Source organism: Pipra filicauda, unplaced genomic scaffold, assembly GCF_003945595.2.
Source record: "Pipra filicauda isolate LSUMZ 115617 unplaced genomic scaffold, ASM394559v2 scaffold32_size4067784_pilon, whole genome shotgun sequence".
NCBI lineage: Eukaryota > Metazoa > Chordata > Aves > Passeriformes > Pipridae > Pipra > Pipra filicauda.
In genome coordinates, this window is record NW_024104454.1 from 1,086,011 (window position 1) to 1,107,428 (window position 21,418).

Genomic DNA, 21,418 nt, shown 5'->3' on the forward strand with positions numbered 1-21,418 from the left:
AACTACAGGTATAATAACAAAAAACATATAAGAGAGGAACTGCAGGAACTTGCTTTTGGAGGACACTAAATCAAGTGAGAATTACTGTAGTTGTGGTTTAAAACAGTTTATATGCACTCTGTTGAGTGATGGAAGAAGGCTTTACTACAGCTGCACTTAGTGTTTAACCTTGGAAGAGAGGATTCCTTACAAAGTAATGCTAAAACTGTTTATCCCTATTGGATACACTTCCTTTCTTAATGTACTCTGGTTGCCTCTGACCTTGTCCTGGCCTTATAAAACTGCACAGGTTGGTGTGTTGATGTTCCAAAGAGCCACATAAAATACTTGCATGTTGCTGTTATCCCCAGATATGTCACATTTCAAAACCTGTGAGTTGTAAACACATCTTGTAGATTTGAGGAAGGAGTAGGAAACATTTACTCAAAGGCCTGCAAGCTATGGATCTGGCTTCTTTTCTGGTGTTCTGTCATCATTGGTCTGTGCATGGTGTTACCACGTGACACCATATGCACCTTCCTGCAGTTACCAGCATACTCTTTCTTCAGAGACTGCCTTTGCTTTAGAGTGTACTTTCTGAAGAGTTCAATGTCTTGTGATGTGGTCCATTGTGTCGTGGGATAATTTGAAAAAGAAAAGGGAGAAAAATATGTAACCACATCTCTTGTTGTAAAATTGTTTTTTTTACTTTAGGAGTTGTTTTCTTCTAGGCTGATGGCACCACAAGACTTAACTGGTGCTTGCCCTGAGCATCATGGTGGAAGCATCTGTATCACTGTAGCTAAGGGCAGTGTTCTCTTCTTGCTGTAAAGAGTTGCTGTGCAGTGAAGTAAAAAATGCGTAGTACTTGAGACCATAACGAGATTCTGTAATCATTTGTTAAACACATTTTGATGCTATTGTTAGTATTTAGTGTTTCATGAACAGCTGTGCTGGTCCTGTGAAATAGATGTAGTTTCTGTCCTGAAGAACTGCAGCAAGAGATGTGTTTTTTGTATATCTCATGTTCCTTTTGCACTCAGTTTTATATAAATCATACTGAATAAAGGCAGTATTAATTATAGCATTGTCTTTTTTGAGTTTGGCTTTTGCAGCCTGAAAAATACTTCTATGAGCGTCTCTTGTCTTTCTTATTCTCACAAAGACACTAATTTGCTTGATATCTCTGTATTCTTCATTTTCTTCTTCAGATATTTCCTTACTCTTTCTACAACTGTCATTGTCCAAATTTGCCTACAGATCCCAAATTCTTAGAACTTTCTGCAATGTTCATTATCTCTGTCTTCCTTGGGCACTTCAGTGCTTGGCTTCTCTGAGCAAGCAAGAGAAGCTTGGTAGTGTACAAGATCTAGACTTTTGGTGCTGTTTAGTGGTTGTGGACTCAGCATGACATAGAGCTATAGGTTGTGGTGGGGGGTTATGACTAGTCCAGATAGACCTTTGCCTCTGAAGGTTGTTGTCTTCCACCTGAGGATCAGCTTACCTGTCTGTCTCCTGGACTTATGCCTGGGCCAGTGACATTTACCACAGACGTTCATGCAAAGAGGTCAAGTTGGTCTTGTTTTCTGGGAAGTGCGACTCTCTGTGTTAACAGTTTTACTCCAGTGTAGAATGTTGGTTAAATTCATGTGGGTCTTCAGGGGACTGTTAGGAGTACCTGCTTGGCAAATTTACAAATTGGTACTCCAAAGCATTGAGCAATTTAAATTTGTTTTGAGAGGCCATTTGACTAGTTTTAAGTTTGAATGTTTCAGTCATTCTGGAAATTACACAAATTGGAAAAAATTCAGCCCAAGCAGGTGAAATCTCACAAATATACTTAAAGTACTTGAAAGCAGGCCATAGGGAACTTGGAAGGCACCTAACGTGTACCAGCAGTGCTGCATAGAGCACTCTAAACTGTACTGCTACAAAAGCATCTCTGACCTTTGTAAATTGTTACCCTCACCTCTGCCCACTTCTGTCTCTTATCTTCTCCCAGCGAAAGCCAAATCCAAATGCGGCGCCACGTTCTTCCCCTGTGCCAGTGGGATCCATTGCATCATTGGCCGCTTCCGCTGCAACGGCTTCGAGGACTGTCCCGATGGCAGCGATGAGGAGAACTGCAGTAAGTGTGGGTCTGCGTGTGAGTGAGGGCACTGCTGCTTCTTTCAACTAATTAATACCACTTAGAATTCGGTAGCCTTTAGTTTCTGAATCAAATATTCTCCCTGTCATTTACAACCCACATAATTCTTGTATTTTTCACTTTATATCAGACCGTTTTGTTTTGTTTTGTTTTTTAAGGTCCAGCTCACTCTTGCTTTGCATATAATGCCTGTATGATACTTCAAGCCTCTTTGTGACTTTGAAATGAATTTGTGACTTTTGAATGAGTTTTAAGCTTCATGTTTGCTTTGAACATGTTCCCTGTACTCAAATGTAACTCAAATTGGGCAAATATTAAGTATCACTTTGAATTGTTCCATTTTTATTTGCCTGTTTCTTGTCACTGAAGAATATAATGTATTTGTTAATCAGTACGTTTAGGTGTCTCTGTTTATACATGTTCTCAAACAACAAAAAAGCAAATAATGGCATATTTTGAGAAACAGGTTCTTGAAAGAAGGAGGTTTTTGGAGGCAGGCATGCCTGCCAATGTGCTAACTTCACAGAATATTCTGAGTTGAAAGGGACTCACAAGGATCATCAAGTCCAGCTCTTAAGTGAATGGCCCGTACGGGGATCGAACCCACAACCTTGGTGTTATTAACACCATGCTCCAACCAACTAAGCTAATCTCAGACTGAGCTGCTGTTCAGCAACTTGCAGGGAAGTTGCAGCGCAGAGTTCATCTGAAGTACTGCTTGACTTGGGCTAAACTCTGTGCATGTGGCTGTGTAGATCCTTTTGTATCTGTAAGTCTAGCAGGGATATATCCCAGCAGTAAGGAAAAGTTATGTTCAAGCCAGCAGCTCTGTTGTTATTATCAAGAGCTGGTAAAAGCATGGGTCTGTAGGTAAAAGCTTGCAGGAAAATACTTGCTCACTATCTTGTTGGAGCTTGCTGAGTATTTCTTTTTAATAACATTTAAAGGTCAGGAGGAGGACAACAGACACCAGCTTTCAAAGATAACAAAAGGGGCAATCTTTACAGTAATCTATCACTGTTTGCTTCTTGCCTTTCTTGTTCATTGCTTTCCCCCACAGCATGAATATCTCTTAAGGTGCCATCTGTTGTTGGCTTAGAGAGTCTGGTTTGAGCCCTGGGAAGACTGTGGCAGTGATATAGCACTTCTACAGAGCAAGTGAAGCTAGAGGAAGATTGAAGGCTAAGGAAATTCCTCTGGGTTATGCTTAAACAAATGGACTAGAAAAAAGTTTTGACAAAAGTGCTTTGAGTACCCTTGAGGTGGTGGACTGATAAGCAGCAGGTCTCAGCTGGAGGTGCACAAGCTCCTGAAGTTTGTTATGAATGAAACAATTTCCCGTGAGCTTGTAGTGTGTAACTCCAACGGGACTTTACAGCTGATGATAACATGCTGCCGATCTCCCCGTTTCTTTATGCCGTTTAAGCACACTCTTGGTATTTTCTAGCATGTCTGAATGTCAGTCACTGCTTATGAAGAGGAACAACAATGTAGGCCCTAAGGTGACCTCGAAAATCAATGGGGTGCAAGTGTGCAGCAGTTTTAAAGCAAAGGAGCTTTAGCACGTTCATGATAAACGTGCTTTTGGGAAGCTGGAGAAATTGGGAGTGTTTGTTACACATATATACTGCAGGTTATATGTAGAGAAGACTTTAAAGTTTTATATTTTTTTTAAAGACTCTTTAAATCCAGCTCTTACTTTAAAGAATAAAAAATAGGAAGCCAGTTAGTATTTGGAAACTGAAATGGCCTTTGTTATTGTGGCAGAGAAGCAGTTTGAAGCAGACAGGGCGTCTAAGCAGCTTTTTTAAGGTTTTCAATTGGAAAGTTGCATTCAGTTTGTCACCTCATTACCAAAAACTGTTGGGAGTCAGAGAAGAGTGCCAACAATGATTAAGGGAGAGAGGTTGGTTTATGAGTAGATATTAAAAATGGCTAAGTTATGCATATCTTGGCTAAGCAATGACTGTGTTGGAGATTAAGGCTATATATGATTTATATGAAGGGTGCAAATGCTGTTCAAGGAGGGAACGTGTAGTTATATGTGCTGGGCTATAGCTAAGAGTAGAGGGTTGAAATGAGAAAAGAGAAATATGTGTCAAGAAAACCTTCTTGACAGTGAGATGCATTGAAGCTGTGATGTAATCTGCTAGAAGTGTTGAAAACTGCACTGCTTGAAGCTTTAGATGAAAATAGGCCTAGCATCTTAGAGCATCTTACTGCTGGGTTTGGCATGGGTGAGAAGACTGCTCTACCTAAATGAGTCTGCTTAAATACTATTCTGTTTTTGCTCTCTGTGCAACAGTGGGCCTTATGTGAAAGGATTTTCTGGGTGCTACTGTAATGTGCATATTACCCTTAAAAAGGAGTTGAAATTCAAACAACGAGAAGTTGAGAGATCTCAGCAGTGCCATTGTATCAATTCAAAATAGCGAGGAGAATGGGGAAGGAGATAAAAACCAGAAGCAAGGTAAATAAACCACTGCCTGGCAGTTCTCAGCCAGGATCATTGTCTGATAATATGAAAATTAAACTAAACTGAGTTTGTTGAAGAAGGAATCAACAGGAGGTGTTTATGGTAGGCAGTTCAAGTCCATATGTCTTCAGTGTGAGCAAATGTGGAAGAGTGATCATGATTGGGGCTCTCATGAAAATGAACAGAAGGCTTATCACAACTGTGGTTGGAGTAAATCTCTGCTAATTGTAATGAATCTTGCAGGAATTAGAAGTCTCAGCTTTCCCTGTTTAGAGGGAAGGTTGTTTGATTGCCAAGTTACTCTCACATATTCAGCAGATTGACCAGCTGTTGAGTTGTGACCTGTTGTCATTGATTGCTTGCGGGCTATTTAACTGCTTGGGTAAGAGAATTTCTAATGAAAGATCTCACTTTCTCTTTTTGCAGCAGCAAATCCCTTACTTTGCTCTACTGCCCGATTCCACTGTAAAAATGGTCTTTGCATTGATAAAAGCTTTGTGTGTGACAGTCAAAATAACTGCCAAGACAACAGCGATGAAGAAAGCTGCGAAAGCCCTCAAGGTAGGCACAGAGTTTTTATTCTATTCTGCAATGGTATTCCAACTCAAATTAATGCAGAACAGGCTCAGCAGAAAATACGATTCTGTTGGCTTGCTCTGAGTTGGCTGGAGCTGTGGTTTCCTCATTCTACAAATAATGAAGTGTGTAGAGTGTATGCGTGTGTGTGTGCATGCATACATTTCATTTTCAGTGCTCAGAAGACTGGTATCTTTTTCAGATTAGTAAAAACACATTTTTGCAGGAAGTGCTTATAATCTGTGATCCAGTGCTCACTGAAGTTGCTGGGAATCCATTTAGTAACTTCTGTGAGATGGACTGGACCCAGGAGGATTGATAGTAAAAGTACAGTTGAAAGTGAATCTGTCTATTTACCAGATGAGTAAATCTTGTGTAGTCTTAAAACTTTAGATCCTCACTGCTCAGTTACTTTCTGGAAGGCATGTTTCACTGCAGGACAACTCTACAGTGAAAGCATTTATTCCTACCCTTCCTTGTTTCTGTATTTAGAGTAAAGGATGAAGGCGGAAGAAAATTTTTGCTTGAAACTTGTTTTGTATTGAATCTTGTGAGAATCTCAAAACACAGTCTTTGATTTATTTTTTTTTCTTTTTTAACCTATGCTAAAGTCTGCATCTAGTGCTGGATATCTTCAGGGGAGGTGTGATATGCTTCTGCCTAAAGAAAGCAGAGCATGTGAAGAGAGATAGAGCAGGGTATGAAGGAAGAAGTAATGAGTGAAATTGAAAGAGAATGACTTTAATATACAGCTGCACTGATCATTTAGTCTTTTGTGGAAAAGAAAACAATCCTGAGCTTAACATGGTGATAAATATTCTTGACAACTCACAGAGGAAGAGGGAAGACATGCAACAGCAATGCCAACAAAACAAGGTTTATAGCAATGGTGTGTGACAATCTCTTCTGTGTCATTCCTCCGCCTAACCTGTGAGCTCTTTCCTGTGGCTCCACATGGAAGGGCTGAGGGGGTCATCCTGGTAAGGCATCTGTGTGCTGAGCTACATCACAGCCTGGGAACTGGCCTTGGATCAGAGCCTCAGAGAGGGGGTCTGGCCTGCCCCTACTCTCTGTCTGGGGGGGGAGGAAAGGGCTGGTGAGGGACTAGCACGTGCCGAGGGACAAATTTTTCTTCACTACAGGTCTAAGGCAGCATAATAAGATTAATGTGGGTGGTAAGATTTTGTGTTGGGTTTCTTTTTCTTTCTCTCTTTTTTGGCTTCTGAAGCTTAAAGCAGCAGTGCTGTTTTCCAAGGTTGGGATGACTGCTTCCTTTGCAGATTAATTGGCTGGATTGTCTCCAGGTTGTTTGTTGTCATGACAATCTGCTTTTGAAAGTGACTGTGAGGCACAGGAGAAGAAGAGAGCTGTATTTCATGAAGTACTTACTCTTGTCTCTATATTTGGTCCTCCTGGAAATGTCAGAATAGAAAGAGGGTTAAGCAAAGTAATTCTGATTATATATGAAAGAGACCCAAACAAGGAAGAAAGAACTCTTTCTTATTAAGACAAGAGCATCCATGGATTGTAGGCTCTTTTATTTAAAGAAAAAAAAAAGTCTGAGTATGAGGTTGGGAATGAGGAGTTCCCAAAGTGTAATGCTGGTTGTGGGATGTGATTGGTTTTGCCCTTTGGCAGCTCAGAGCCTCCCTGAATTGCCGTTTCACCATCTGGAAGTGGATGATGCTTGCATACCTGTCTTTCAAAGCAATGATTAAACAGTGTTCAACTGTTCAACTTCCCATCTCAATGTAAATGACAGTTCCTTCTGGAGTTTTCAGCTATGGGTATGTCTGTCCTGGCTTCCAAACACACCAACTACTTTGTGTTAATTGGGAGTTAGAGGCTACTGTGGACAGTCTTTAATTTCTCACAATTCTTCTAGAGCAGATCTAATTACTGTAATTACAATGTTAACATAGTACCCAAGAATCCTGGTCATTAAGTAGAACTCAAGTGCTCTGGGTACTTGGGGACAGAGCAAAGCAAATCTATAACGTGTTATGAAATGAAGATAGAGGATTTTCTTCCCACTGGCTACGTTATCACGTCAAATGTGGTAACTTTAGTTCAGTGTAATTGAGTGTAGTCTGACATGTGAGACTGCCCTTGTGTGCTATTTTTCTATCTATAAATGTGTTGATTTAGAAGTCACTAAGCTTCTGAACCACTGTATGGTAGTGTCAGACACCAGCAAAACAGAACGTAATGAAATGCAAGAAAGCTAAACAAACTGCTATGTTCGGCAGTGTGGTACCTGGCTGTTCAGTGAATTCATCTGATGTCAGTGTGAGACTGCCATTTTTCTATCTATAAATGTGTTGATTTAGAAGTCACTAAGCTTCTGAACCACTGTATGATAGTGTCATTATCACCATTTAACAGATGGGGAAAAGAGGGCATAAATCAGCTAAACAAAAAGCTCCCGGAGTGCCATCCTGGCTGGTAGGAGCAGAGCTTCATCCATGCTTGTCTGCTTCAGGGGCATGTCATTAAACTTAATCAATGTTTGCAAACTGGTTTGAGATACTGTGATAACATGGGAAATAGAAGTGTTAATTATTAATTGATGCTTTGCTCTCCTTCTGCTCTTGGGTATACTGACAAGCTTTTTAAATTACCACCTCTTCCTACTCTTCCATGAACTTTATCCTGCTGTCATTACTGGAAAGCTCCAGTAGCATATCAGTTTGGTTTGTGTCAGATACTCCTCCATGCGTAAAGATCCTTTAAATCAAGAAGGGTCACTCTGCAGGCTAGGAAAACAGGAATGTGACCTCCTATTGAAAAGCATACTGACCCGGCTTTGACATGGAACACTTAAAAATGTGCCATTCTTGGTGAATAATAGCTTTATTAGCATGCTGCAGTTTGGGATGAGCATGAAGAACTGCATTGATAAGCATTAATTTCAGTCATAAGTGCTAGCAGACTCATTTGAGAGGAGGGAGACAGAGTCCCCAAGATTTAGTTGTGAAAATGAGAGGAAGATCAAATTTTGCAGGATATGTTCCTGCCCTCCTTTCTCCTTACCGCTTGTGACTGAGTGTTGCATGTCTTACAAAGGTTTGTACGTCATGGGGAAAGCGCTAGATTAAACAGTGAAAATTTAGCAGCAAGTCAAAGAATTCTGCTCTTAATTCCTGACAGAAATTATTTGTAGCTCTTGTCACTGCCATGATAAACTTCAGGGCTGTTCCTTTAATCCTACCCCAGCTAAACTTTGGTCATCTCTGTTTTCCAGCATTGAAGTAGTATGGCCAAATACTTCCCTTTGTCTGGAATGTGGTGTATTGATCAAAGCATGTACTTGAGTTTTTGGGATTGGATGGAGGATATAATTGCTTGGATTATCCATGAGTCGAATATATGAATTACTCTTCTTAGGGTGTTATTCCAGTTTTAACACCAGCAGTGATTGGAAATTTCTGCTCGTGTTCTGTACTTATTGGATCTTAATTCAGTAAAGTTCCTCTCCCGAGGACCCCTGGTGGTCTAGTGGTTAGGATGCGACACTCTCACGGCCGTGGCCCGGGTTCGATTTCCCGGTCAGGGAACTCCTCCGGGCAGATGGAGCTCGTCAGCCCTGTAAGGCCATCCATCTAAGAGAAGGTCACTCTAAACAAACCTATGTCCTGAGGACCTCACTGCCACTGTCCAAGCTTGCTCGGCCCCGGCAGATGAACCTTAGGATTAAAGGGTGGGCTCTCAGTTTAGGATTAAAGGGTGGGCTCAGTTCAGCGCACACTGTGTCTCACCTAAAAAATGCACTGCGCAGGCTCGAAGCGTAAGAGACCTATCCCAAATCTTTGTTCGTGAAGACTGGCCATGATGATGATGATGGAAGTTCCTCTCCCCCACACGCTTCTTTCTCTTACCACTCTAAGATCTCTCCCTATGCCTCGAATTAGCAGACAGTGCTAATCATTCATAGCATCTGCTCTGGGTGTACTCCGTGGGCCTGCTTGTTGTTGGGGGGATTTCCTGTTCTGTGACAGGCATCCACTCAATTGGAAAGGAATTTCTCCTTCTTAATATTTTCCAACAACTGTGTAAATTTGTTCAACTCTAGGACTGTATTTAATTTATTCTCTCAGTTGTGGGGTTTTATCTAAATGTGTCCTCATAGTGCTTCTTTCATTAGTTTCTCCTCCATTTTGTACTTAGAATTTAGAAGGCTTTAACACCAACAAAAGCACACTGGATATTTTGATTCAAACTTGTTTTCCTTTTGTGGCCCTTCTTTTGTTTCCATCTAAGTTTGCTAAATACCTTCACTAGCTTTAACCCTGTTGCCTAGGAAAGGGAGTTTTATTGCTGCTAGTCTGTATTCACTCTGACTGCTGCTGTAGAGAGAGGCTCTTGACTTCAGTAACGTTTCTGAAATTCTAGCTCTGCAATTGTTTTTAAACAGTACCGTTGCAGTCAGGTTATAAACTAAATGCTTTAGAAGTGTTCAGAAGTTAATTCTTGCCATATGTTTCTACAGTGTATTTGATAATGTCCACTGTTGCACATGTGGGTACCTCCTTCTTTTATTTTTTGCATATCTTTTCATTGAATTTACATTAGGATTTTGGTATACCCCAGAATTCTAAAACAGGTTTAGAAGCATACAGAGTTTAAAAGTCTCTGCCCTTTTCTCTGTAGTATATATAAATTGCCGGTATAAAAATTGTCAGCATATGAAAAAAAAATTCTGACCCTGTGTCAAATAAATGGAAAACCCTTCAAAATGTCGACTTACTAAAATTAATTTTTAGGTAATAATATTCCATAATGGTAATTTCTGTGGATTAAGGTATAGAAGAAGTTGGAAGCAGACTGGCTGTAGAGGTAAGCACTATGGCCATTGCTACCGTTTGCATGATGGTGTTGCAATGCATATTGGATTTTAGAATTGACAGCTAAGTGGAACAGATGTACTCTAAATTTCAATGAAATACCACAAAACCTAAATTTTGAAACACGAATAGCTCCCAGAACATCTGACTCCATAATGATCTTCTGACTAGCCCTTTGGACGTGGTAAATTAAAATTCTGAAATTCCCAAATGCTGTGGTATCACTTAAACATCCCAAAGCTTTGTAGCGTGATCCTGGCAGCGTACGTTTCCTTTTATTGAGTCTCTCTTTGGCTCATTATTGACTCAACTTGTACACACTGAAGCTTGACTCACAATTATTGTGCATAATCTTAGCCCAGATTCAGCCTGCAGCAGGAATTTAATACTCAGAGGCAGACTGAATAGAAGCAGAAACTTAAGGAAGGATGCAGATAGAATGTCACTGAATGTTTTGTTAAATGAAGGTTTTGCCTGAGCATATTTAGCTCTCTAATATCCCATTTTTATAACGCTAACTAGATGGAAGTGTTTTGGTCTGCGGTAAATTCTTTCATTCCTGTGTTCCTCTAGTCCCTGAATCCAGGCTTCCTCTTCTTTCCTTTTTTCTCTCCTCATAAGATTATTTATTTGAGAGAGTACTTGTCAAGAAAAAAATGGATCCATCTGCATGGAGACTAATAGGCAAGGTGAGCTACAGGAGGCAGATGTTTGTGTCGTTGGTACTGGTAATTCAAGTGACTGGTAAGTCAACCTGTGCATTGATTTCAACAGCACGTGGACTCTGCTGTCTGTGCTGCCCCCCAGGCCAGTCCATCGTTTGTAAAATGGATTGTTCATCACTGGATAGGAACAGCAGATGATAACCCAGGCATTATTGGACATGGGCCCAGACTCATTCAGAAGCATGGTAAGTTCTGAGTGAGACTGAGAGAGGAACTCTTACTTCACTCTGCATGGAGGCTTTGGAATTAAAGCAGTTTAAAATAGATATCAGGGAATATCAGGGAGAGTTCCAGCCAGCTGGTACAAGTGGATTTGAGTTGTGCTGTCTCTCAGCTCCCTGAGCTTGTGAATATGACAAGGTTTTGTTGCAGAACAGGCATATATACCTGAGGAATAGTCTTCTTTTAGACCAGCATGTTGCTCCTGCAGACACCTTGGCAGAATAATAAAAGACATGCTGCCAAAATGTTACGCTACCCCTGTTTGGAGAGCAGCTGTTGTATTTAGAACAGTATAATGTGGGAATAGACAAGCAATGACTTCAGGTCTTCAGTGGACAACAAACTTACTTAAAAGGGTATTTGTAGATCTGGGAGGTGTCCATACTCTTCAGCTGATTTCCTACTCAGCCCACCTTTGATGGCTTGAAGCTCCAAATTACCAGCAGGTGATGACTTGGCTACTGTAAAAATCAATTTTAAGACCTACGTCAAATCTTAGATGAGGTATTGCCACTGGGAGTCGCTATGTTTGCCAACAGCTTTATCAGGGATAAAAGGGAAGAAAAATAGGATCTAGCAACAATTGCCTTGACCTGAAAGCAGTTCTTTGGAGATAGTAAGGACGGGGCACTTAACGTCTTGCCTGCACCTTCTGTTAAACCTGTTCTGTACACAGACATACTTCAGGATGCTGATGGTAGCCTTCCCTCAAGGCACAACTCACTCTCATGATGGAAGTGCTGGTCTGACTGCAGCACCTCATTGGATTCTTGCTGTAATACCATGATTTTTAAATTTTGTTGTTACTGGGAATGAAATTGCAATTCTCAGGCTAATTACAAAACCAGTAGGTGAAGGGAGTAACTATGTATCAGATACTTTTCTTTCAGCCAGTGGCTGATGAGAAGAGCTGGGAATTGAGCCTGCAAAGGCATGGGATTTTCTCACCTGTGCAGAGATGAAATATGAGCTCTTAGCAATTGTGTCCAGATATTTTTATCTTCACTTTGTGACATTTATGCCTAATTAACAGTTCCAGAAAGGGGTGATGACTTGAATATCCAGTTTCATTGCCTGTGCTTCAAAACTTCAAAAACAGGTGATAAAATGTCATGCTAGAGGAAGACAAGTATAAGATAAAGGACATTCTTTTTCCCCATTGATCTTGAGGCTCATTAAGTTATCTCTTGAGTTGTCATTAGTGAAAATCAGTTACTTTCAAATACGTATTCCAAAAGTTTTTGGCGTCATGTAGGTGTTTGAAGTACACTGTATGTATTGGCATGTCAGACACATCCTGGCTGCTGAATTGCATTAACTTTTCATGGATGTCAGTGTGATTTAATTGTGCAGAAGGCTTCTGTTGCTGGACTGTAGGTGCCAGCCTCAGTCTCTCTGGTGTCAATGGAGAGAATCCAAATAAAAGGCCCAGATGTTAATCTTTGACTTGCTGTAAAACAAAATCAGCTCCAGGTAAGGTGACCAAGTGCATTTTCTATAGTTATTGTAGAAAATTATTATAGCATTTAAAATGAAACTTTAACTTCTGTTAGTATAGTTTTATTACTGAGACAACCTTTTTTTTGTTGGAAAATGGTAGTTGTCATAACAAACACGTCAGGGAAGAGCCATATTATTTCCTTTATTAAGTAGTGAAGAGCCGCTCTCGCTAGCAGAGTGGGAGTTAGCTTGGCTGTCTCTTCTGTTTCGAGTTCTAGCCCTCATTTATCAGACTAGCCTGCTGCAACCTGTAATTCTACTTTCAAGCCCGGCTGGGAACTGGTCTGTACGACTCTCCCACCAGGTCTGACCCCATCAGCCCTGCAGTTTCAGTCAAATGGCAAACCTTGTTGTTTAGCCTGATTATTGACATTAATCTTAGGTAAGTGATACTGCTTTAGCCTAGATCTAGCTTTGAGACCTGTGTGCATTAACTGGAGCAGCAAAAAGTCTGAGGTTAATTTATGCTTCAGTGCCTTTGCAAATCTTGGTCTGACATTGTTGTGTCAGTAACCACTAGTTAGAAATGATTTCCCAAGATGGACTATTGAGGAAGGTGGCTGCGTTTCAGCAGCTTGCACTGGGACTTGGGCAGAGAGCACCGATGTCCCTTTCTTTCTCTTTAGGAGTCAGTCTGGGTCTTTTGTGCAGCAGTGGAATTTACTAGAAGACCAGTTTTGCTGCTCAGACCCGTGTGCATGGGAAAAACAGATCCCAGCAATGCATGTGTCAGACTTTGGGGTAGGTTTTTTATTTTTTTTCTGGTGGTTTTTTCCTCCTGCAGCTGCCAACAATAGAGTTGGAAGATGTGGCTCCTAAAATGTCAGGCTGCAACTCTGTCCCCAGCCGAAACTAGTTTTGCACATGGTTAAAATCTGTATCTTTTCACAACTTCAGTTAAATCTGGGAATAATTTGTTATATGTGAGCTCTGTCAAAGCTTGTATGTGCGTTCTTACCCAAATGTAAAGCCATGAGCAAAGCCAACGTCACTAGGTGTAAAAGTGTCTCTATTCAGATGTAGCAGTTTAGTAAACGTGAGTGACCTAAAGCGGCATGTTTTCAGTGTAGACAGTCCCCTAGAGCAGGGCTACTGAGCTCACCTGAAAAGTTTTACTGACATTTGCTCAACGAGAATAAATGCAGCGACTGCAGGTCAGCCAGATGTCCCTGTGGCTAGAATCTGTGCTGGTGCGATGCACTTGGTTTGTAGGAAGGAGAGCAGCTAGAAATGCAGAATTGCCTTCAGAAATGTAGGTGATTCCAGGAGTACAGGACCTCAATAGGCCTCAGCAGTTTGTGTCTGTTATTTTGAGAAGTCCTTGCTTAGAGTAATTCTGGTTTTTCTTCACTGTGCTAGCATAGCTACAATTTCACTCTGTCTTACGGAAAATAGGATTCTATATTATCCCATAGGACAAATAAGGGTATGGAAAACTGAATTGTGAGGGATACCTCACAACTGAGGTGGTATTAATATAAAGTGTATCTACCAGACCTTACTATATCTTCCTGCCCACTCCTTCCAAATGCTGGTCCCAGCCAGGTCAACTTTCTGCAGCTGAAGCTAAAGGTATTTGTTTCTTTATTGTAGATCACACTTATGTCGGTATACCATATATGTGCTGTATTCACTGTGGAGCATAAATTGCTTCAGGGTGATTTTTAAAACCCAAGCAAGTTGCCAGCCAAAGTTCCAGAGAATGGTATTTCACAGTGCCTAATCTAAAACTAGCAAATGAAACTTGATAAGAAAGTGGGTTATTACAAAAAAGAAAGTTTCTTGCCAGGCTTTAGATTAAGCCGAGATTCATCCTCAGCCAAACATTTCAGTACCTGTAGATGTGTGAAGGATGAGGCTGTTGAATTCTAGCTTTTCCTTCTTTGCTGCTCTTGCATGAAAACTCGTGTCCCAGAGTCTGATCAGACTTTCTGGAAAAGATGGGTACTGCAGTGGATTTTCTTCTGCCTGCTGAAAATTGTGAAGTGAGGAGAGACATCACACCAGTCTTTAGTCTGTGTGCTGTTCCCTGAGCTTGCCAAAGTAACTAATGCTCCCATCTCACATTACCAGATTTTTGGTGCTAATTTGCTGTAAAGGATTATGTTAAAAATCCATATTTATGAGGGATGCTAAAAACATAAAGCAATTATATGGTTTTCAGTTACATAAACATCAACATGCAATGGGAATTAAAAGATGAATAATTAATTTTATGTTTATTTGTAATATAGAGTCTATGCAAACAGTAAAACCTGGAAAACAAGCAGGGGGAGGAGTGTGGAGGGTACGGTGCCATAAAGTGCGTTTAGCATCTCTATTCCATTTCAGTTCAGATCTCCAGGTAGGTCTGGGCTGTTAAGGGAGGTCACAACCTGCTGAGTGGGAAGCATTGGGTGCAGAAGTCCTGTTCGTACCTATGCCCTACTGGGTAAGTACTGTTTCCACTAACATGGCTGAAGGTGGGGACGGGGACACTGGGAGTGCCCATTGACATGCCCTGAGCACAGAGGTGGAGCTGCCTGATGCTCACTGCTACTGGCCTATTAAATGACCTTGGGCATTTTGGGTTGTATGCCTGATCTCTGTTTTACATATGAAAAATACCAAACTTTTAACTTTTGAAAGCTTTATGAAAGATTATAAAGTCATTTGAAGAAAATACATGTAATGAATCATTTCTGAATATTATCTGTCACCTGAAGTGCACCAGCTAGTCACTGTGGGATCAGGTCATTGGTGCTAAATTACATCCTCTGAAGTTTCAAAGAAGCAGCTTTCAAGGCTTCATTTATTTTAATAGTGTTATTGCACTACAGTAAATGCAGAGATTACCAACTAGTTCTTAAGTGGAAGTAATTTTGAGGATCTGGTGTTTTTGTTAAGAGGTTAGGAAATGTGTTACGCTGCACTAAAACCTATGGGAATTAAAACCTAACTTGTTCCATTTGTTCAACTATTTTTTCTTAGATCATCATTTCCCTCTGCCTCCTACATGCTGAATAGCAAGCAAACACCAGCCTTGATTTTGATGGCTGTGGGGAAAATGCTTTTAGACTTTTTGAGGCAGATTTTTCCATGGCAAATGGTGCTCATGATTTTACCCTTATAGGAAAAGACTTAGGACTGCCCTTCTGCAGCACAAGTTCTAGAGCTCAGAGGTTTTCTGAACCAAAACTTGAACTGTTGTGTCAGTTCACACTTTGAAGTCCATGGTGGCTGGAGCCTTGCTGACTGTTTTGCAAGGAGGTTACTTGGTTTTGGTTTGACAGGAAGGGAACATTATGTGCAATTAAATGGAAGCTCTGCAAAGTGGTTTGCACTGATACTTGTGAGAACCCATAGTTGTAGGAATATTGTATGGGAAAGAGAGTGTCCTTACAGTAAGTGACTGTCAAATTTAATTTTCTTTTTTCACACTCTAGAATTAAAAAACAAAAAGCATGTGACTTCAGGAAAACAGTGCTGTGAAGGAAGTTATATCCTTGCTTGGTAACTGGATGACTGTGATCAACCAGGAAAAGGAGGATGAGAAGACCATATGTTCCATTCAAAAGTGAACAAATTTCAGGCTGATTTTTTTTATCTTGTTTTTACTTGCTGTTAAAGCCAAATTTGTCTGACCAGATTGGAACAAGTGTATTGGTGATAGGTTAGATAGGGAGGTTCTTCAGAGATGGGCTCAGACAGCATGGTGGCTACATGGCTACAGCATGTATGAGAGGAGGAAAGCAACTGTTGTGATAAAAAATGAGACCCGGTGGCAGTGAGCAGAGCTTGGCATGCAAATAGGGGATGGACATCGTAAGTAGAGGCATAACCCATGCTCCTCTTTTTTTTTTAATTTTCAATTTCATTTTATGAAAGGGTCACTTGGCCATAGTCTTGTCAATTGCTATTATGTGGGAGCCAGCTCATATAATTAAGACTGAGATGGTGGTAACTGGCTGTTCATGTGCACACATGATCAGTTTTGTGATTAATTGTCTGCCAACGTTTACATTCCTAAGCCCAAATTCTTGCTTTTTTCATTGATCACACAGCACAAGTGTGATTGAATCACTCAGTGTTTGCAGAAGCTACTTCTGGTCTCTCCCTTGTTTTCCAGACTACCTTTTCCACCCCTTGATATGTAAATCCCAGAGAGCTGATGATGAGTTGGCAGCCATATGAGATTAAATTCTAGGCATGACTGATAATTGCAAGAAAATATTGAGAGTACCTTCCTGGCCAAGGTGGATGTAATTCAAGACTCTGTATGTGAAGGAGTACTGGCTGGAGGTGCCTGAGGAAACGTGCAGACGTGATATTGTGAGCCTGCATTTTGGAGAGATGTCACAACAGATGCCTTTGCAAACTATATGGCCCATCTGAGGTGGAAACCAAGCAACATGGAAAAACACTGTGCAATGAGTTAACCTTCAAATAATGAATTTCCCAGGAAGGTACAGGAATGCTTTTGGTCTGAGTCTTTCTTATCTGTACATCAGTAATATGGTCAATCTTTCCAGAAAGTCTGGTGTAAATACAGAGTAGAAGAAACATACTGAACCTGTTTCTCCTGTTTCTGTGCTCTTTCAATCATCATTTCACCCTCACCATATTCTCTACTTTACCTTGTTGTAAAAACTTTTCAAGTAAAGAAATGTGTACTTCCCCCTCTTTTTTTATTCTTTCTCCTTTTTCTTTTTTTTTTATTTGCCTTCTTTCCCATAAGCTGCTGGGGGCTTTTCCTCACTTGTTTCTGTTGTTTGTTCTTTCTGGCTTCTTTCTGTCTTCAGTGTTTGTATCATGCTCTTTCTTTATGCGTTGGTTTTTGGCTTTTCTGGAGGTATCAAATAAGAGGAACTGTGCATTAAACCATACCAAGATTTCACTCTTCTACCTACAGTTTAAACACTACAAAGCTTTATTGCCCTATCTCTGCTACTCAAACATTGTTCTAGTGTCACCCTGGAGGAGTAGAAGATTATCTAGGCTTGAAACACAAATACAAAAGAACCTTCAAAACTCATATGCAGGAGAAATCATACATCTCCCTGAGAAGACTGGGTGTACATTCCTTTGTGTTCCATCTATGGAGCACATCTCTCCAATACGATTGCCAGACAGAGGCCCTCTACAACAACATTGCCAGCTGTTAGTATTCATAGCAATTGTGTGTTTCTTGATGGTAATTTCAGCAGAGATTTAATATAAGTTTAGAGGTGTCTGCAATTCACAATCAGGTGAGAAAAGGAGTCAGTTTCTACTCCGGTTGTGCTAAAGCTGTTAGAGCAGGAATTTCCTTTCTGCCTATTTTACCATATGATTTGTACTGCCTATATTATATGGCCTTGATTTACAGTGTGTGTCACGAGTTTCTCTGATGCTGCTAGCAGTTCCCTGCCTGTGGTTTGCTAGGTGGGAGCAGTGTCCTGATGCTTTTGACATAAGGTGCGTGTGTTGGCTGCAGGACATTCCCCTTGGACACCGGAACCAAGCCCTTGCAGTCGGAGGTGGGGGGATTGGTCTTGAAAGAAGTTACTGCATTAAACATCTGCTAGAGAAGGAAGTTTCCACAAGAACCGGGTGAATAGTCCATTTCTGGAGTGCAAACCGGGGGCAACTCTTTGCCCAGCCCCCTGCCAAGCACAGCACATAGCAGCAAACACGGCATTGCAGAGGTTGGCATGCAGAGCAGGAACTGTTGTCCACTCACATGATAAAGGGGAGGAGGGAGAGGAAGCCTTTGCAGCTGGGTTGATTGCAGGCTGCTGACAGCAGTTGTCTGGAAGTATTCCTCGCTGTTGTGAGATCTGTGAGTGGTGCTTTAGAGAAAAATCTCCCCTGTGTCTTTGATGCTTTTCAGCCACAAGTCTTTGTCATGTGCAACAGGGTGGAGTTCTCTGCTGCGCTCTTTGCTGCAATTTTTGGTTCTGGGAGTTGATTGAAGAGAGGGGAGGGAAAAAAATTAATCAGACTTTTTCAATTCCTTCATTTCCAGGGGCTGCAGGACTGCCTCTCCAAAACCATTATATTACTCTTATGGCAGTTGCCTCTGGAATTGCAATTACAACATATTCTGTCTTCTCCTGGTAGTTAGGAGGGGCTTCTTTAGCTTTTTCCTTTTTCTTTCTTTTCTTTGCTATACCCTTTTCTCTTCTACTTTTACTACGCAGTGAAAGAGCCAGGGAAATGAAGAGGGTGCTGTGCACCTCTGCCCTTTTCACAGTGAGAAAGGAATGTGTTTCTCTAAAGTATGCTATGGCTATGTCCCAACGAGAAAGCCAAAAGCTATGAAGTGGATTTTTTTTCCCAAAGCATCTGTTCAGATAGATGCACAAGTAAGGTCGACTTTTAGTAGGTTCTGTGCTCTTGGGCAAATTTGAAAAGATCGCTCTTTTTATGTAAAGTCAATGTGTTTTTTTTTAAAGAGGGAAATAGTGAAGCGCCACAGATAACTTTATGCAAGCAAAACTTCTCCCAGCTGGAAAGAACTCTGACTTTAGAAGATATCACACAGTCTTTATTTATTTTCATTTATTTCCTTGTTGGAGGCTTCAAAGAGGATTTCCATGGCTTGACAATTCAGTTTGCCCTATTCTGCACCACTCTGCCATGTTTTCTTCAGTCTAAGTTTCAAGGCCTCGGGCTGTGAGGATTTAATTACTGTTTCTGGGCGATTATTGTACCTGCAACTCTCACAAAAAGTTTTCCTGTTCTAACTTCACTTCTGCTCTAAAGACAAGTAAAACTCTTCAGGTATTATGTAGCCTGTGTGGTTTCTGGGCCTCTACACAAACCTGTAATTTATTACAGGTACAGAGTGACTCTAACCTTTACCTTTCCTTTCTCTTTTGCAAGCAGAACAAACTCTCTAGGTCTTTGATTTCTTTTGATAGGGTAGTGAAATTGTCTGAGCTGTTGTGGGTTGTCTCACTTTAAGACAATTTGGAAGGGGCAGAGATGTTGGACATAAGTCTCCTCCCTCAGATTCAATACCCCTGGTTTCTCCAATACAGAGAGAGAGACCAAATATGCCCTGATGTAAGTGAAAAAAATAACTCTTTATCAGGAAGAATGCTAAGAACAATACTGATAAAACTGGGTTAAACCAACTGATGAGGAGAAACTTCCCAAGCCCTGCCCACTGGACCAAATTGAGATAGCAGCCAGCCTTCCGCACCCGGAAAAACACACGTGGCCACAGCACAGAGACCAGATGTCCACCCTTCCACATGGTTCACCTCCCCCATGCACAGAAAAATTTGGCAGGAACAGTTGGAGAGTCAGCACTGGCAGGAAACAACGGATAGCTGGGATTCAGTACCGGCTGGTGCTTGTGGGGTGCTGGAGCGAGGCTGCGGTGCTGGAACAAGCAGTTTGAGCAGGGCTGCGGACCCCCCAGGTGACTGGAAGGACCCACAAGACACACGTTGGATCCAGAGACAAGACTTGGTTGTTGCGATTTCAGTGTTCGTTGGTCAAAGTGGTGGTTGTAGTCCTCTATGGATTATCAACAAGAGATGAATTCCTTCAGGCCAAGTGTGAGTTATCACAGCTGAGTTATCTAGAAAAAGAAGGAAAAAGAAACATTATCCCACCTCGAAGGATTTGCTTCCTTCCTTATCTTATTTAATACTCAGCCTGTAGCCTGAGGTGTGGGATGTGCCCACCTTTCAGCTTCTGGCTGGGATGGCCACTCTGCACGTTGTTAGCAAAGCACACATCAGCAAAGCACAAAGCTGATTGAGCCATCAGCACCAATAGTCCAGTCTGTTACAGCACCTGGGCGGTCACTGCAGGTGGTCGAATGTTTGAATCATTAATCATTAGCAGTTCAGTCTCTTTAAAGAAGGCAAAACACCAAAAAGCCATATTTGGAGAAAAGGTGGATACTAAAATTTTTGTGTAACCCAGGACGTGGGTGAACACCGATGCTGAGATTGGAGAACTCTGCCCTACACTGGGCTGCTTCCACTCTCTGTGATGTGTGGTAAAACTGCTGTTTGGCTGATGTGGTACAGTAAATGTGCTCCCAGCTTTTAATGAACACTCCATCCCATCTACATTTTTTAATGAAGATCTCGTGGACCAGTTCTTGCTGAGTCTTGTTAAATAACTCTTGAAAGAAGATTCTCATTGTCCAGAGGTAGGATCATGTAGCTCTGAGCTTGTCTTTTGGCTCGTTACTTTTCCAGTGGTTAGATCAAGCTGCATTCAGGCCCATTTTGTCATTAGGAAGTTATTAAACTGCTGCTTTCTGGCTTCATCTTCAAACATCAACCTTTTTATTGACATTTTGTGTGTGGTTCAACCTGTCCTGATCTCATTCTGTCCTCTGCATTCTGTCTGTTATGAGTTTCCCCCCTGCCACAAGTCTCATATGTTTGCATAGGTGCTTCATTTCAGAGGAGTACAGGAGGTATGCAGATGTTATGACTTCATTTTTTATTAATTATTATACTGTTTGGGCGTTTTTGATCTCTGGAACTCCAAACAATGATCAAATAAGGATTCTCTTTCATTTTTCTTGGCATTAGTTTCTCTCCCCGTGGATGGAAGTGACTGAGGTTGATATTCACAAAGTCGGTGACTGGTAAATCATATGAATCCATCCTCAATCCAGCTGGATCGATTACCTGTTTCTGGTTTTGCCGGATCTCAATTTATAAACCATTCTTTTGCCCTTTATAGTTTACCTTAGGTTTCAGGCTGAAAGTGTATTTTGTGGTCCTGGGTGTAAATGGTTGGGGGTTTCCCCCTTCCTATTTTGCTTGTTCCTTGGGTAAGATCCAGTTACTAATGGTCAGCATGGAGATGCCCTGATGAGCAGGGAGGGGAGGGGGGTCCTGGCACAGGCAATGGCCCAGGCCCACTGCAGGAGGGGAGCTATGCCTGGTGTCCAGCTGCTATGCAGCTCTGCTGCACCCTCAGCAAGTGCTCAACAGTATTTGTTTTCTGA

The 21,418-nt window shown here is 41.3% G+C and overlaps 1 protein-coding gene across 5 annotated transcripts in view; it reads left to right on the top strand.

Annotated features, from left to right (window-relative positions):
- The window catches only part of LDLRAD3 (low density lipoprotein receptor class A domain containing 3), a 122,733-nt gene that overhangs the window by 63,554 nt on the left and 37,761 nt on the right, over nt 1–21,418 (top strand). For 4 of the 5 annotated variants that reach the window (XM_039383923.1, XM_027732658.2, XM_039383920.1 and 1 more), the window contains exons 3-4: nt 1,982–2,107; nt 5,031–5,165. In XM_039383923.1, coding sequence (XP_039239857.1) covers nt 1,982–2,107; nt 5,031–5,165 — 261 coding nt within the window. The remainder of the gene's footprint in view (nt 1–1,981; nt 2,108–5,030; nt 5,166–21,418) is intronic. The other variant, XM_039383921.1, reaches the window with a different exon arrangement.